Below are 12,955 nucleotides of genomic sequence, written 5' to 3' on the forward strand. Positions count from 1 at the left end.
GGTTCAGAAAAGATTTACAAGGATGTTGCCAGGGTTGGAGGATCTGAGCTACAGGGAGAGGCTGAACAGGCTGGGGCTGTTTTCCCTGGAGCGTCGGAGGCTGAGGGGTGACCTTATAGAGGTTTACAAAATTATGAGGGGCATGAATAGGATAAATAGACAAAGTCTCTTCACTGGGGTGGGGGAGTCCAGAACTAGAGGGCATAGGTTTAGGGTGAGAGGGGAGAGATATAAAAGAGACCTAAAGGACAACATTTTCACACAGAGACGGGTACGTGTATGGAATGAGCTGCCAGAGGAAGTGGTGGAGGCTGGTACAATTGCAACATTTAAGAGGCATTTGGATGGGTATATGAATAGCAAGGGTTTGGAGGGATATGGGCTGGGTGCTGGCAGGTGGGACTAGATTGGGTTGGGATGTCTGGTTGGCATGGACAGGTTGGACCAAAGGGTCTGCTTCCGTGCTGTACATATCTCTATTACTCTATAACATACAGATCAGAAAGACTTAGACAGAGTCATACAGGTTACATTGCACTCGGCGAGAGCGACATTAGCAAGGTCAGCATTATTGGAGGCTAGAGGGGTCCATTCATCAGCCTAATGGCAGCCGGGAAGAAGCTGTCCCTGAACCTGCTGGTGCGTGCGGTCAGGTTTCTGTATCTTCTGCCTGAGGGAAGAGGGTGTAGGAGATCATTACCGGGCTGCGATGGATCCTGGATGGTGTTGGCTGCCTTTACGTGGCAGCGAGCTGTGTAAATGGAGTCCAGGGATGGGAGGTTGGCATCTGTGATGGTCTGGGCTGTGCATACCACCCGCTGTAGTTCCTTACAGTCCTGGGCAGAGCAGTTGCCGTTATCAGGCCGTTATACACCCAGACTGTATGCTTTCAATGGTATATCTGTGGATGAGGGGTCCTAGGACAGGCAGAATTTTCTGAGCCACTTGAGGAAGAAGAGGCGTCATGTGCCGCGTGCTATTTTGGCAGTACCAATGGGCTGATGGTAATGGTTCTGTGATCCAGCAGGAAATGAATTTGTGTACCAATCCCACTGTGGCAGCAATTTACATTCAGTTAATAAAGCGTGAAATTCGAGAGCTAGTCTCCGTGATGGCGACTATCATCCGTGGTCACAAAACCTCATGTGATTCATCACTTCCTTTAGGGAAGGAAGTCTGTGAAGGATTGTGGGAAAACAAAGGATATTGGCACTCAGTCATAGAACTTGTGCAGACACAAGGGGCTAAATCCTGGAAAGGCAAATCAGGGCAGGACTTGTACAGTTAATGATAAGGTCTTGGGAGTGTTGCCAAACAAAAAGACCTTGGACTGCAGGTTCATAGCTCCTTGAAAGCAGAGTCGCAGGTAGATAGGATAGTGAAGAAGGCATTTGGTATGCTTTCCTTTGATTGGTCAGTGCATTGAGTACAGGGGTTGGGAGGTCATGTTGCAGCTGTACAGGACACTGGTCAGGGCCACTTTTGGAATACTGCGTTCAATTCTGGTCTCCCTGCTATAGCGAAGATATTCTGACACTTGAAAGCATTCAGAAAAGATTTACAAGGAAGTTGCCAGGTTTGGAGGGTTTGAGCTACAGGGAGAGACTGAATAGGCTGGGGCTGTTTTCCCTGGAGCGTCGGAGGCTGAGGGGTGACCTTATGGAAGTTTTGTAAATCGCGAGGGGCCTGGATAGGGTGAATAGCCAGTGTCATTTTCCCAGGGTAAACTGGAGGGTATAGGTTTAAGGTGAGAGGGGAAAGATGTAAAAGGCACCTAAGGGGGCAGCTTTTTCACGCAGAGGGTGGTGCATGTATGGAATGAGGAAGTGGTGGAGGCTGGTACAATGACAACATTTAAAAGGCATCTGGATGGGTATATGAATAGGAAGGGTTTGGAGTGGTATGGGATAAATGCTGGCAAATGGGACGAGATTAATTTAGGATATCTGGTCAGCATGGAGCGAAGGGTTTGCTGTACAACGCTATGAATGGCCTCCTCTTACACTTTAATTTGACAATAGGAAATTGCCACCCTTATCCATGTGGTTCCAGACCCACAACATTGTGGTTGGTACTTGAATGTCTCTGAAATGGCCGAGCGAGCCACTCAGTTTAAGGACTCTGCCCACGTCTCATGAAAAGCTAAATAATGATAAAAAGGAAAACTCAATGAGGAACTTACAAATGATCCCCGGCTTTATAAAATACTGGCTGGATCTCACAGCTGGAGTATCGTGCCTGATTCCAATGATTTAGGAAGAATGTCAGTGCTTTATAATGGAGGTTTTCAAGTATACTCTTACCTTCTGGAATACGGATTCTAAAGTAGAGATAAATTGGTTTTTGATTTTAATCCTGAGGAAGTAACTGTTTTTTTTGAAGGACAGAATGCCATTTCACATCAACATTTCCAAGGAAGTATGTGACTTAAGCTTGTTATGAAGCTGAGCAGATACACTCAAAATATTTTAAGAAGATAGCCTAAACCCTAACTTTTCTTATATTAAAGGTAAATGTCAGACACTATGTTCTAGGCATGATTGTTCAAACTACTCGACATGAGGCAAAACAGAATTTATTCATACACTATAGTTACGTTACAACAAAAGAAAGAGGAACTTGGAATAACTTAACTCTTTTGGAAACCTTAACAAAATAATAGTGGGTGGGTTGCTCTTCGGAGGGTCGGTATGGACCTCTTGGGCCGAAGGGCCTGTTTCCACACTGTAAGTAATCTAATCTAATCTAATCTAATCTAATCTAATCTAATCTAATAGGCTATTTCACTACTAAACAGTAACTGTTCTATGTATTAACATCCCATAAACACATTCTTGGCAAAAGGCGAGTTCAGAAAATAGGTTGGCTCCAGTTGCAGCCAGAAAGGCCCAGTTTTTGGAAATAACTAAAAGAGGCACAAGAAAAGATAGCTTCTGCCTCTTCAAGACCCCAACAGCAACCGCTGAAACCTCATCCCTAGTTGTGTGGGTGAGAGCTTTACCACACCCAGTCAGGCTGCTTCTATTGTTCCAACTTTTAAACAACCATCCAAGGCTTCACATGATTTGGACATGCCGGTGTCGGACTGGGGTGTACAAAGTTGAAAATCACACAACACCAGGCTATAGTCCAACAGGTTTAAGTGTTAGCACTAGCTTTCGGAGCGCCGTTCCTTCATCAGGTGGTTGTGGAGGACACAATTGTAAGGCACAGAATTTATAGCAAACGTTTACAGTGTGATGTAACATCACATGTTATCTTTGCATAGACTGCTCACCGCCTATGCCCCAGTCTCTATCTCTAAAAGAAACCAGGACAAAACTTACCTCTTAAAGACACAGTTTATCACAAGCTAAATGAGTACTGGAGTTGGGAGAACATTGACTGGGCCACTGTTGGAATATTGTGTGCAATTCTGGTCTCCTTCCTATTGGAAGGATGTTGTAAAACTTGAAAGGTTCAGAAAAGATTTACAAGAATGTTGCAAGGGTTGGAGGGTTTGAACCACAGGGAGAGGCTGGGGCTGTTTTCCCTGGAGCGTCGGAGTCTGAGGGGTGACCTCATAGAGGTTTATAAAATCACGAGGGGCACGGATAGGATAAATAGACAAAGTCTTTTCCCTGGGCTCAGGGAGTCCAGAACTAGAGGGGCATAGGTTTAGGGTGAGAGGGGAAAGTCATAAAAGGGAGAGGCTGTGGCTGTTTTCCCTGGAGCGTCGGAGTCTGAGGGGTGACCTCATAGAGGTTTATAAATTCACGAGGGGCACGGATAGGATAAATAGACAAAGTCTTTTCCCTGGGCTCAGGGAGTCCAGAACTAGAGGGGCATAGGTTTAGGGTGAGAGGGGAAAGTCATAAAAGGGACTTAAGAGGCAACTTTTTCACACAGAGGGTGGTGCGTGTATGGAATGAGCTGCCAGAGGAAGTGGAGGAGGCTGGTACAATTGCAACATTTAAAAGGCATTTGGATGGGTATATGAATAGGAAGGGTTTAGAGGGATATGGGCCAAGTGCTGGCAAATGGGATTAGATTGGGTTGAGATATCTGGTCAGCATGGATGTTTTGGACTGAAGGGTCTATTTCTGTGCTGTACATCTCTATGACTCTATGACTAGATAACGGAGCTGGAAAAAGCCCTGTGTTTTTCTCAGTAAGAAAGGTCAGTGACTTCGCTTGTGTCTGTATGTTTCAAGGAGAGATAGAGGGAATCATATCTCATAAAGTTGCTGAAAGGAATTGCAACCTTGTCATTTGAGTAAAACAACTGTTAAAGAGAAGATAGGATTGATATTGCAGTGGCGTTGAGTGTCTGTAAAGGATATTGCTGGGAGAAAGAAAAAGCAAGCTGAATCTTTTTGCTGTTTGCAGGAGTATCATTAAACACTGTAATTTATATAAACAGCTTTGTAATATATTGTAAACTTGCTTTCTTTAACTTAACAAAATGACGGTATTATGTGAATCTGCCCACCACAGGATCCAAGCTGTAAAAAAAAACAACCTAGGGTCTAACAAGCTAGATTTCACTCTGGGATCTGACTTGCCCTGTATTACAATCAATTGGGCATATAACAGGAAGCAGCGCAGATTTGTCAGAACAGTCTCAGGGTTGAAGATACTCAGTTACCTGGAGACTGTAGAAGATGGGGTGCTCTGTTTAGAGCAGAGAAGGTTGAGGGGAGGATGAATAAAAATTTTAATACAATAAATAAGACAAAACAATCTCCCATGACAGCAAGGTCAAGAGCCAGAAATTACAGATTTAAGATGATTGATGAAGTTAACCACAGAATCAGAGGGGGAGGTGAGGATTGACTCAGTGATCTGGGAGATGCTGCCTGTGTGGGGAGTGGAAACAGATTCAACAGGAACTTTCAGAATGAGAACGACTTGAAAGGAGTAAGTTGTGGGGAATGAGCTGGGGGAAAGTGGGCTGAATTGGATAGGTCCTTCAAGCAGCTGGCAAAGAGACAGGGGCTGAATGGGCTCCTTCATATTGAACATATGGAAATGATGGTACCAGTCTAGTCCCTGCAGTTTCAACACCTCAGTAGCTAGCTCTCTCTCCGTCTCTCTCTCTGTCTCTCTCTCTCTCTCTATCTCTCTCTCTCGGTCTCTCTCTGTCTCAGGCAGAATGTTGTGAGTTCAAGGCTTATCCCAGAGACCTGAGTGCAAAATCCAGGTTAATCCTCCCCAACAAACTCCCAACGGGTACTGCACTGTCGGAGCTGCTTCCTTTCCTGGGAGACAGCTGATTCGGCCAATATGTTGTGGCTCCATCAACGCTGACCCACTGACAGTATCCACACTCCCTCAGGACTGACCCACTGACAGTATCCACACTCCCTCAGGACTGACCCACTGACAGTATCCGCGCTCCCTCAGCACTGACCCACTGACAGTATCCATGCTCCCTCAGCACTGACCCACTGACAGTATCCGCGCTCCCTCAGCACTGACCAACTGACAGTATCCGCACTCCCTCAGCACTGACCCGCTGACAGTATCCGCGCTCCCTCAGCACTGACCCACTGACAGTATCCGCGCTCCCTCGGCACTGACCCACTGACAGTATCCGCGCTCCCTCAGCACTGACCCACTGACAGTATCCGCACTCCCTCAGCACTGACCCACTGACAGTATCCATGCTCCCTCGGCACTGACCCACTGACAGTATCCGCGCTCCCTCAGCACTGACCCACTGACAGTATCCGCACTTCCTCAGCACTGACCCACTGACAGTATCCGCACTCCCTCAGCACTGACCCACTGACAGTATCCGCGCTCCCTCGGCACTGACCCACTGACAGTATCCGCGCTCCCTCAGCACTGACCCACTGACAGTATCCGCGCGCCCTCAGCACTGACCCACTGACAGTATCCGCGCTCCATCAGCACTGACCCACTGAAAGTATCCGCGCTACCTCAGCACTGACCCACTGACAGTATCCGCGCTCCATCAGCACTGACCCTCCGACAGTATCTGCGCTTCCTCAGCACTGACCCACCGACAGTATCCGCGCTCCCTCAGCACTGACCCTCCGACAGTATCCGCGCGCCCTCAGCACTGACCCACTGACAGTATCTGCGCTCCCTCAGCACTGACCCACTGACAGTACGCATGCTCCCTCGGCACTGACCCTCCGACAGTGCCCACTCACTCAGTACTGACCCACTGACAGTATTCCCGCTCCCTCAGCACTGACCCACTGACAGTATCCGTGCTCCCTCAGCACTGACCCACTGACAGTATCCGCGCTCCCTCGGACTGACCCTCTGACAGTATCCACACTCCCTCGGCACTGACCCACTGACAGTATCCGCACTCCCTCAGCACTGACCCTCTGATACTATCCGTGCTCCGTTGGCAGCACTGACCCACTGACAGTATCCACGCTCCCTCAGCACTGACCCTCCGACAGTGCCCACTCACTCATTACTGACCCACTGACAGTATTCCCGCTCCCTCAGCACTGACCCACTGACACTAGCCGCCCTCCCTCAGCACTGACCCTCTGACAGTATCTGCGCTCCCTCAGCACTGACCCTCTGACAGTATCTGCGCTCCCTCAGCACTGACACACTGACAGTATTCGCGCTCCCTTCAGCACTGACCCACAGACAGTATCCGCGCTCCCTCGGCACTGACCCACTGACAGTATCCGCGCTCCGTTGGCAGTGTCTACGCTCCCTCAGCACTGACCCACTGACAGTATCTGCGCACCCTCAGCACTGACCCACTGACAGTATTCGCGCTCCCTCAGCACTGACCCACTGACAGTATCCGCGCTCCCTCAGCACTGACCCACTGACGGTATCCGCATTCCCTCAGCACTGACCCACTGACAGTACCCGCGCTCCCTTAGGACTGACCCACTGACAGTATCCGTGCTCCCTCAGCACTGACCCACTGACAGTATCCACGGTCCCTCAGCACTGACCCTCTGACAATGCAGCACTCCCTCAGCACTGACCATCTGACAGTATCCGCACCACCTTGGCACTGACCCACTGATAGTATCCGTGCTCTTTCAGCACTGACCCACTGACAGTATCCGCGCTCCCTCTGACAGTATCCACACTCCCTTGGACTGACCCTCTGACAGTATCCACGCTCCCTCAGCACTGACCCACTGACAGTATCCGCGCTCCCTCGGCACTGACCCACTGACAGTATCCGCGCTCCCTCAGCACTGACCCACTGACAGTATCCGCGCGCCCTCAGCACTGACCCACTGACAGTACCCGCGCTCAATCAGCACTGACCCACTGAAAGTATCCGCGCTCCATCAGCACTGACCCACTGACAGTATCCGTGCTCCCTCAGCACTGGCCCACTGACAGTATCCGCGCTCCCTCAGCACTGACCCTCCGACAGTATCCGCGCTCCCTCAGCACTGACCCACTGACAGTATCTGCGCGCCCTCAGCACTGACCCACTGACAGTACGCACGCTCCCTCGGCACTGACCCACTGACTGTATCCGCGCTCCCTCAGCACTGACCCACTGACAGTATCCCCGCTCCCTCAGCACTGACCCTCCGACAGTGCCCACTCACTCAGTACTGACCCACCGACAGTATTCCCGCTCCCTCAGCACTGACCCACTGACAGTATCCGTGCTCCCTCAGCACTGACCCACTGACAGTATCCGCGCTCCCTCGGACTGACCCTTTGACAGTATCCACACTCCCTCGGCACTGACCCACTGACAGTATCCGCGCTCCCTCAGCACTGACCCTCTGATACTATCCGCGTTCCCTCAGCACTGACCCGCTGACAGTATCCACGCTCCCTCAGCACTGACCCTCCGACAGTGCCAACTCACTCAGTACTGACCCACTGACAGTATTCCCGCTCCCTCAGCACTGACCCACTGACAGTATCCGGACTCCCTCAGCACTGACCCTCTGACACTATCCGCGCTCCCTCAGCACTGACCCACTGACAGTATCCGCGCTCCCTCAGCACTGACCCACTGACAGTATCCGTGCTCCCTCAGCACTGACCCTCTGACAATGCAGCACTCCCTCAGCACTGACCATCTGACAGTATCCGCACCACCTCGGCACTGACCCACTGACAGTATCCGCGCTCCCTCGGACTGACCCTCCGACAGTATCCGCACTCCCTCGGACTGACCCTCTGACAGTATCCACACTCCCTCGGCACTGACCCACTGACAGTATCCGCGCTCCCTCAGCACTGACCCACTGACAGTATCCGCGCTCCCTCAGCACTGACCCACTAACAGTATCCACGGGCCATCAGCACTGACCCTCTGACAATGCAGCACTCCCTCAGCACTGACCCACTGACAGTATCCGCGCTCCCTCGGACTGACCCTCCGACAGTATCCACACTCCCTTGGCACTGACCCACTGACAGTATCCACGCTCCCTCAGCACTGACCCACTGACAGTATCCCCGCTCCCTCAGCACTGACCCTCCGACAGTGCCCACTCAGTACTGACCCACTGACAGTATTCGCGCTCCCTCAGCACTGACCCACTGACAGTATCCCCGCTCCCTCAGCACTGACCCTCTGACACTATCCGCGCTCTCTCAGCACTGACCCACTGACAGTATCTGCGCTCCGTCGGCAGTATCTACGCTCCCTCAGCACTGACCTTCTGACAGTATCTGCGCTCCCTCAGCACTGACCCACTCAGCACTGACCCCCTGACAGTATCCGCGCTCCCTCAGCACTGACCCTCTGACAGTATCCGCGCTCCTTCAGCACTGACCCACTGACAGTATCTGCGCTCCCTCAGCACTGACTCACTGACAGTATCCGCGCTCCCTCAGCACAGACCCACTGACAGTATCCACGGTCCCTCAGCACTGACCCTCTGACAATGCAGCACTCCCTCAGCACTGACCATCTGACAGTATCCACACTCCCTCGGCACTGACCCACTGATAGTATCCGTGCTCCCTCAGCACTGACCCACTGACAGTATCCGCGCTCCCTCGGACTGACCCTCTGACAGTATCCACACTCCCTTGGCACTGACCCACTGACAGTATCCACACTCCCTCAGCACTGACCCACTGACAGTATCCCCGCTCCCTCAGCACTGACCCTCCGACAGTGCCCACTCACTCAGTACTGACCCACTGACAGTATTCGCGCTCCCTCAGCACTGACCCACTGACAGTATCCGCGCTCCCTCAGCACTGAGCCACTGACAGTATCCGCGCTCCCTCGGCACTGACCCACTTACAGTATCCGCGCTCCATCGGCAGTATCTACGCTCCCTCAGCACTGACGCTCTGACAGTATCTGCGCTCCCTCAGCACTGACCTTCTGACAGTATCCGCGCTCCCTCAGCACTGACCCACTGACAGTATCCACGGTCCCTCAGCACTGACCCTCTGACAATGCAGCACTCCCTCAGCACTGACCATCTGACAGTATCCGCGCCACCTCGGCACTGACCCACTGACAGTATCTGCGCTCCCTCTGCACTGACCCTCTGACAGTATCCGCGCTCCCTCGGCACTGACCCACTGACAGCATCCACGCCACCTCGGCACTGACCCAATGACAGTATCTGCGCTCCCTCAGCACTGACCCTCTGACAGTATCCGCGCTCCATCAGCACTGACCCTCTGACACTATCTGCGCTCCCTCGGCACTGACCCACTGACAGTATCCGCGCACCCTCGGCACTGACCCACTGACAGTATCCGCACTCCCTCGGCACTGACCCACTGACAGTATCCGCGCTCCCTCGGCACTGACCCACTGACAGTATCCATTCTCCCTCAGCACTGACCCTCTGACAATGCAGCACTCCCTCAGCACTGACCATCTGACAGTTTCCGTGCTCCCTCAGCACTGACCCACTGACAGTATCCGCGCTCCCTCAGCACTGACCCACTGACAGTATCCATTCTCCCTCAGCACTGACCCTCTGACAATGCAGCACTCCCTCAGCACTGACCATCTGACAGTTTCCGTGCTCCCTCAGCACTGACCCACTGACAGTATCCGCGTTCCCTCAGCACTGACCCACTGACAGTATCCGCGTTCCCTCAGCACTGACCCACTGACAGTATCCGCGTTCCCTCAGCACTGACCCACTGACAGTATCCGCGTTCCCTCAGCACTGACCCACTGACAGTATCCGCGTTCCCTCAGCACTGACCCACTGACAGTATCCGCGCTCCCTCAGTACTGACCCTCCGACAGTATCCGCGCCCACTCAGCACTGACCCACTGACAGTATCTGCGCTCCCTCAGCACTGACCCACTGACAGTATCCGCGCTCCCTCAGTACTGACCCTCCGACAGTATCCGCGCTCCCTCAGCACTGACCCACTGACAGTATCTGCGCTCCCTCAGCACTGACCCACTGACAGTATCCGCGTTCCCTCAGCACTGACCCACTGACAGTATTCGCACTCCCTCAGCACTGACCCACTGACGTATCCATGCTCCCTCAGTATTGACCCTCTGACAGTATCCGCGCTCACTCAGCACTGACTCACTGACAGTATCCGCACTCCCTCAGCACTGACCCGACAGTATCCGCGCTCCCTCAGCATTGACCCACTGACAGTATCCGCGCTCCCTCAGCACTGACCCACTGACAGTATTCGCGCTCCCTCGGCACTGACCCACTGACAGTATCCGCGCTCCCTCAGCACTGACCCTCCGACAGTGCCCACTCCCTCAGCACTGACCCACTGACAATGCAGCACTCCCTCAGCACTGACCATCTGACAGTTCCCACTCACTCAGCACTGACCCTCCGACAGTGCCCACTCTCTCAGCACTGACCCTCCGACAGTTCCCACACACCTAGCACTGACCCTCCGACAGTGCCCACTCCCTCAACGCTGACCCTCCGATATTGCAGCGCTCTCTCAGCAGTGACCCTCTGACAGTGCGGCCCTCCCTCAGCACTGACTCTCCGACAGTGCGGCCCTCCCTCAGAACTGACTCTCCGACAGTGCGGCGCTCCCTCCGCACTGACCCTCCAATAATGCGGTGCTCCCTCAGCACTGACCCGCTGTCAGTGCAGCGCTCCCTCAGCACTGACCCTCTGACAGAGCAGTACTCTCTCAGCACTGACCCTCCAACAGTGCAGCACTCCCTTAGCACTGACCCTCCGACTGTGCGGCACTCCCTCAGCACTGACAATTCAACAACGTGGCGCTCCCTCAGCACTGACCCTCTGACAGTGCCCACTCCCTCAGCACTGACCCTCCGACAGTGCCCACTCCCTCAGCGCTGACCCTCCGACAGTGCCCAATCCCTCAGCACTGACCCTCCGACAGTGCGGCACTCCCTCAGCACTGACCCTCCGACAGTGCGGCGCTCCCTCAGCATTGACCCTCTGACAGTGCCCACTCCCTCAGCACTGACCACCTGACAGTGCCCACTCACTGCACTGACCATCTGACAGTGCCAATCCCTCAGCACTGACCCTCCAACAGTGCCCATTCACTCAGCACTGACCCTCCGACAATGCAGCGCTCCCTTGGCACTGACCCTCTGACGGTTCCCACTCATTCAGCACTGACCCTCTGACAGTGCGGACCGCCCTCAGCACTGACTCTCCGACAGTGCGGCACTCCCTCAGCACTGACCCTCTGACAGTGCGGTGCTCCCTCAGCACTGACCCTCCGACAGTGCGGTGCTCTCTCAGCACTGACCCTCCGACAGTGCCCACTCCCTCAGCACTGACCCTCCGACAGTGCCCACTCCCTCAGCACTGACCCTCCGACAGTGCCCGTTCCTTCTCATCTGCTGTAGCATTTTCTAACTGTAATGGTGTGTAACTGTTCTATGGCAGTAAGTGTTCCTCTCTCGGCTGAGCCCCGGTTAGAGGGTCGCTTACCTTCCACCCAGGTGAGCGAGAGCACAGGACTGTTGCAGGCAGTGAGTGGGGAGATCTTGGCTGTGTGTTTCTTCATCCTGAGCTGTTTGTGGGAGCTTTGCTCCCTCAGGTCAGTTTCACCTTTCCACCCCGACGCTTTGTAATTCCTGAATAAATCAGTGCGTCAGAGTGTCCGAGAAAATAAATAAAAAGCGCTGATCCGATCCTGCAGCTCTGGGGAGCCTTAAAAGGGCTACTAGTTCCGAACATTGATTCCTCAGCGCAGAATCAGGTCCTTAAGGGGCAGACGGTAACCAGTCAGCACTCCTGCCACACGAATGGGCACAGCTCACTTTGTGAATGGTATATATGGAGTCATCTAGTGTTCTATGTCTATCTTACTGTTAAATCATAGCACAGCACAGTGGCTCAGTGGTTAGCACTGCTGCCTCACAGCGCCAGGGACCCGGGTTCGATTCCAGCCCTTGGTGACTATCTGCGTGAAGTTTGCACATTCTCCCCGTCTCTGCGTGGGGTTTCTACGGGAGCTCCGGTTTCCTCCCACAGTTCAAAGATGCCCAGGTAGGGGTGGATTAACCATGAGAAATTGTCCCATAGTGCCCAGGGATGTGCAGGTTAGGGCGGACTGGCCGTGATAAATTGTCCCATAGTGCCCAGGGATGGACAGGTTAGGGTGGATTGGCCGTGATAAAGTTTCCCATGGTCCAGGGATGTGTAGGTTAGGGTGGATTGACCATGCTAAATTGTCCCATAGTGCCCAGGGATGTGCAGGTAGGGTGGATTGGCCGTGATAAATTGTCCCATAGTGCCCAGGGATGTGCAGGTTAGGGTGGATTGGCTAAATTGTCCCATAGGGCCCAGGGATATGCAGGTTAGGGTGGATTGGCCGTGATAAATTGTCCCATAGTGCCCAGGGATGTGCAGGTTAGGGTGGATTGGCCATGGGAAATGTAAGGTTAGTGGGGCTGGGTGGGATGCTGTTCAGAGGGTCGGTGCCGAATTTTCAGGGCTCCAGGTCGAGGGCAGGTCTGGGGTATCTGAACAGTTCGCTCCACAGGAAGCTGGCAACGTCACTGCTGGACTCCTCCTGTGCCCTAAAGACT

The 12,955-nt window shown here is 53.2% G+C and overlaps 1 protein-coding gene across 1 annotated transcript in view; it reads right to left on the bottom strand.

Moving 5' to 3' along the window:
- Positions 1 to 12,175, bottom strand: part of LOC122547041 (putative thiamine transporter SLC35F3) — a gene marked incomplete at its 3' end in the record, with an annotated part of 21,391 nt that extends 9,216 nt beyond the window's left edge. Inside the window, exon 1 of the mRNA XM_043685637.1 lies at positions 11,853 to 12,175. Within this exon, the coding sequence (XP_043541572.1) occupies positions 11,853 to 11,928 (76 nt within the window). The remainder of the gene's footprint in view (positions 1 to 11,852) is intronic.
- Positions 12,176 to 12,955: the final 780 nt, after the last annotated feature.

The sequence above is a fragment of the Chiloscyllium plagiosum genome, unplaced genomic scaffold (assembly GCF_004010195.1).
Source record: "Chiloscyllium plagiosum isolate BGI_BamShark_2017 unplaced genomic scaffold, ASM401019v2 scaf_935, whole genome shotgun sequence".
Taxonomy (NCBI): Eukaryota; Metazoa; Chordata; class Chondrichthyes; order Orectolobiformes; family Hemiscylliidae; genus Chiloscyllium; species Chiloscyllium plagiosum.